The sequence below is a fragment of the Cucurbita moschata genome, unplaced genomic scaffold (genome assembly GCF_002738365.1).
Source record: "Cucurbita moschata cultivar Rifu unplaced genomic scaffold, Cmos_1.0 Cmo_Scf00048, whole genome shotgun sequence".
Lineage (NCBI taxonomy): Eukaryota > Viridiplantae > Streptophyta > Magnoliopsida > Cucurbitales > Cucurbitaceae > Cucurbita > Cucurbita moschata.
Genome location: NW_019268564.1, coordinates 159,053 through 163,007, shown reverse-complemented (window position 1 = coordinate 163,007; position 3,955 = coordinate 159,053). Strand labels below are relative to the sequence as shown.

The 3,955-nt window shown below is 42.1% G+C and overlaps 1 protein-coding gene across 1 annotated transcript; it reads left to right on the top strand.

The window, feature by feature from the left end:
• The first annotated feature begins 422 nt into the window (after window positions 1-422).
• LOC111435316 lies at window positions 423-2,648 on the top strand. The gene is made up of 2 exons (XM_023072768.1): window positions 423-885; window positions 1,293-2,648. Exons 1-2 carry the CDS (start codon window positions 487-489, stop codon window positions 2,208-2,210), a joined length of 1,317 nt encoding a protein of 438 aa, XP_022928536.1. The 5' UTR covers window positions 423-486; the 3' UTR covers window positions 2,211-2,648.
• The last annotated feature ends 1,307 nt before the right edge of the window (window positions 2,649-3,955 follow it).

Genomic DNA, 3,955 nt, shown 5'->3' with positions numbered 1-3,955 from the left:
AACATTTCTAATCATATTCAGAAAAAAAAAAAACAGATGCGAACTTTGACGTTAATACCCTTAACCGTTAACAAAAAGAAAAAGAAGGTTCTAAACGTATACTATTTTTCTATTACCATTAAGCTTATTTTATTTAAACTAATTCTATTTTTAATTTGATTCCAACTTTATTATGAGTTGTATTACCTATTAAACTTTTAAAGAAAAGAAAAGAAAAAGAGAGAAAATTACAAATTTATTTAATACGATTTAATAATATTAGTAAATGATAAGAAAAAATGGTCTTTGTTTTTTCTCATCGGCCCAAGCCCAACACGACCCAGGCCCATTTTACACCCAATGGGCTTTCGAGTCGGTGAGGTCCAACTTGACCCGTCCGTTAAAGATCCGACTGGAGGTGGAAATCAGTTTATGAATTTCATTTTCATTTCCATTTCTTCGAAATCAGAACAGCCCTAAATCCGCCGTTGATCGCCATTGCCGAGCATGGAGGACAATTTCAAAGTTCGTGTGGACAGAATTTTTGGCTCTCTATCTTCTTCTTCTTCATCGTCGTCTTCTTATTCTACGGCAGCTTTCAACTCACCTCTGAGTTCTCTGTGGTGCCTTACGGACGATGAGGTCGAGAGGAGGGAGTGGATCAAGGGGAAGGTAGACCAACCAGAACCGGAGCTCGAGCCGACCTCGTTCCTCGCCGGCGAAAGGAAAGTGAGCGGAAGGAATTCATTTCGATTCCGAGATGATTTTGAGGATGACGTCGGTGATTTGGACGAAAATCCAGAGTCGAATGGATCGTCGAGTAATTTTCCTAAGCCTGACGATTATGGAGATGAAGAATGGGAAATAAAGTCCTTGATTGGACGGGACTGCACCCTTGATTTCGAGGTACGCCGCTAGCTCTCTCTGGCTCTTTGTCAATGTCGTTTAGAACCATTCTGATTAGTATATTCTTAATTCTTGCTGGTTTATGGGTAAGGAAAGTTTAACTATCGAGAAATCTGCTTTCAAGTGCATACTCGAGGATACTACATATAAACTAAATGACAATTCGATATTTGGATTTTATGCCTTCGTCATAGTGTTTGAATCGAGCAAATACTGTTCGACAGGATTTTTTAAAATCTAATTATATGTCGTGTTGGGAAGCTTGTTGAACGTGAGATTATGTAGTATTTTGCTGGTACATTGTGGAATATGGAGTATCATTTAGGTTTTCTGGACTCCATTTGTCTAGTAGCTTGCCTCCTGAGATCTACGATTTGAATTGATGAGTAACTGAAAATTTTATGCAGGAAGAGGAAGATGAGTACGATAAAGTTGCTGTTGGCAAGGAGAAAGTTGGAGATCGGTTGTATATGAAGGACATAACTGACTGTGGTGTTGAAATAGATTCGTGTACTGAACTTCCTACTTCGATACAAAATTTCACCAGAGATCCACGGGCTAATCATTTGGCTGCAAAAGTTCGGCTCAAGGAAGATGCAGAAGCTTCTAAAACAATGGATTCTTTGCACGTCTCCGAGAACGGTGCAGTAGCCATTGCTGTTTCTGAATGCAATGCTTCCCAGAACCCAAAATCTATTCTGAAGAGGAAAGATAATCATCTTGATGCCAAATCGCACAAGCGTGTCCGATTCGACCCTGAATGTGAAATTTCTCGAGAGTCTCAAGGATCAGAAGATATCTCTATGGAAGCAAACTCTTCCATTGGAGCTGCTGAAGTTACCAATGAAGCAACCTTCCACTCTCAAGGCTTTCGCCCTCAAGCTCCGGACTACTTACGAAATCCATCGAGATACACGCATTATACTTTCGATTCATCCAATGAGGTGGATGAAGAGTCCAACAAGAACGCCTATATGGATTTCCTTCAGCTGGTGAGAGGATCAAAGACAATAGAACCGTTGCATCTGGATGATACTTCAACTGGTCCACCAAAATCTATCACCTTCATCCCAAAGAAGAAAGCAGGTGATACAGTAATGCTTGAAAATCCTACCCCAGGGGAGCAAAATCATCAGAATGGAGTTGGCAAGGAGCTGCACCAGAAAGGCATGCCCATCGGCATCGCATCCGTGGACGCTCAAACTGATGATGTTTGCTCTATGGAGGAAGACGAGCCTGAGAAACTAGAAACTAGAAGAAACAGCTCACAAAAGACAGCCCGCCAGTACAGGATGAGAGCTAAGATGGACTCGGAGGAGGCCTGATCGATATGAGGCTGCCCGAATCTCGTCTTTACCGCACTTTGTTTGATGCACAATAGTTTTGGGACACTGCAATGGACAGCCCCATGTATCGGGCGAGTTAACGGGTTACTAACTACAAAATTTCCAGATGACACTCTGCACCTCGAAGCGTGATCATGGTCAATATCTCCGCTTCAAGCTCCAACCTCGGGGGGAAGGTTCGTGTGCGAGTATGATAACACGCATTACATAATGACTGTTTTCGTAGTAATTCAAATATTGGCTGGTGGTGTAATTGGTTTGATAATATGCATGTTTCTCTTGAATTAGGGATATGGTTGAAGAAATTGAGCCATCAACTTTAAAAGGTAGAACTCAAAATTTTTAGTTTATTGCCTTCAAAGACGAGAAACATTTAAAAGCTTCTTCTCAATTTTACAGCATGGTTAGATGTCTCTTCTAAATCAGTTTTTGCACCAAGTGGGTACAACTTAGGTTAAATTACGGACTAGTTTATTTGGTTCTCAACTTCAGTAATTATCTACTCATAGGCATTAAATTTTAAAAATTTGTCACAAATTTCTTACGTATTTTAAAATTGACCCAATTATTAAATATAAAATTAAAATTTATATAAACTCAAAAATTTAAACTTTAAAATTTGTATATAGCTAATAAAAAAGAGACTAGACCAATCTTTTTCGGTTTTAGCTAACAAACATCGCCCTATCAATACCAATATTTATTGTGAGCTGTTGTTGTTGCCTTTTTGCTTGTATATATAACACCAATTTCAGTTTCTCAAATCTTGCTTTCAAAACCTCTATTTCGAAATCTCTTTTTGCCTTGTTTTCTAAATTTTCTTGAACTGGAGCCAGAAGCTCGAGCTATGTGAACGAATTGACTTAACTCACTTGTTGCTGGGTCTCAAATCTTGCTTTTAAAAGCTCTTTTCGAAATCTCTCTTTGCCCCTGTTTTCTAAAACTTTCTTGAACGGGGTCAGAGGCTCAAGCATACGTGAACGAATTGACTTAACTCATTTGTTGCTAAAAAGTGAGTGCCGCATGTCACTGTCCTACATTCTTGACCGTGCGGCGTCGTGATCTATACACGCTCACGACTAGCCTTAAGGGGAATTAAGCCCCGTATATATTTTTCGCCCTGGCTTTGTGGCTTTGTCGGACCTTAGGCGAGGTTTGTCTTCGCCAATCGAACATCGCTTGTGCGGAATCCAAGGTTGTCCAACCACACACGCCGCCTGTGCGTGTATGTTCAATCGTCTGCGACACATCCGACTTGCCTCTACGCTAGGCCAACTCATTCGGTTCGACCTTGCCTTTATTCGGGCCAAGGTCTCTCAATACTACGTCGCATCTCGTCTTGCCATCTCGATCCCCATCGACGGGGTCCATATGTCTTGACGCCATCCCGAGTCTCGGGATGTCGTTGACCATCATAACTCGTTTGGTCGTGCCATCGAGAATGGGCCCGCGTGTCGTTCATCTCATTGGGGCTTCCCGAACATCCATCCATCCGGGTTCTATCGAGGCATAGGCCCTCCCGTACCCATGCCGAGTCATTTACGGATACCGTACCGGATAGCGGGTGTATGTAGCAACCTCCAACACGCAGGCTAGGGCGCAATACCGGCACACCCGTGCCGTCCGGTATTGTCCTTCAAAAACCCATTTCAAAGGAAGTCGCCCGAGACGCTCGTCTCGGCACGCTCGCCCACACTGTGACACACGTATGTGCCACAGGGTAG

Coding starts and splice junctions, on each gene's coding strand:
- LOC111435316 (XM_023072768.1), top strand. CDS start 487: ATGGAGGACAATTTCAAAGTTCGTGTGGACAGAATTTTTGGCTCTCTA. Junction 886..1,292: donor ACTGCACCCTTGATTTCGAG/GTACGCCGCTAG, acceptor AATTTTATGCAG/GAAGAGGAAGATGAGTACGA.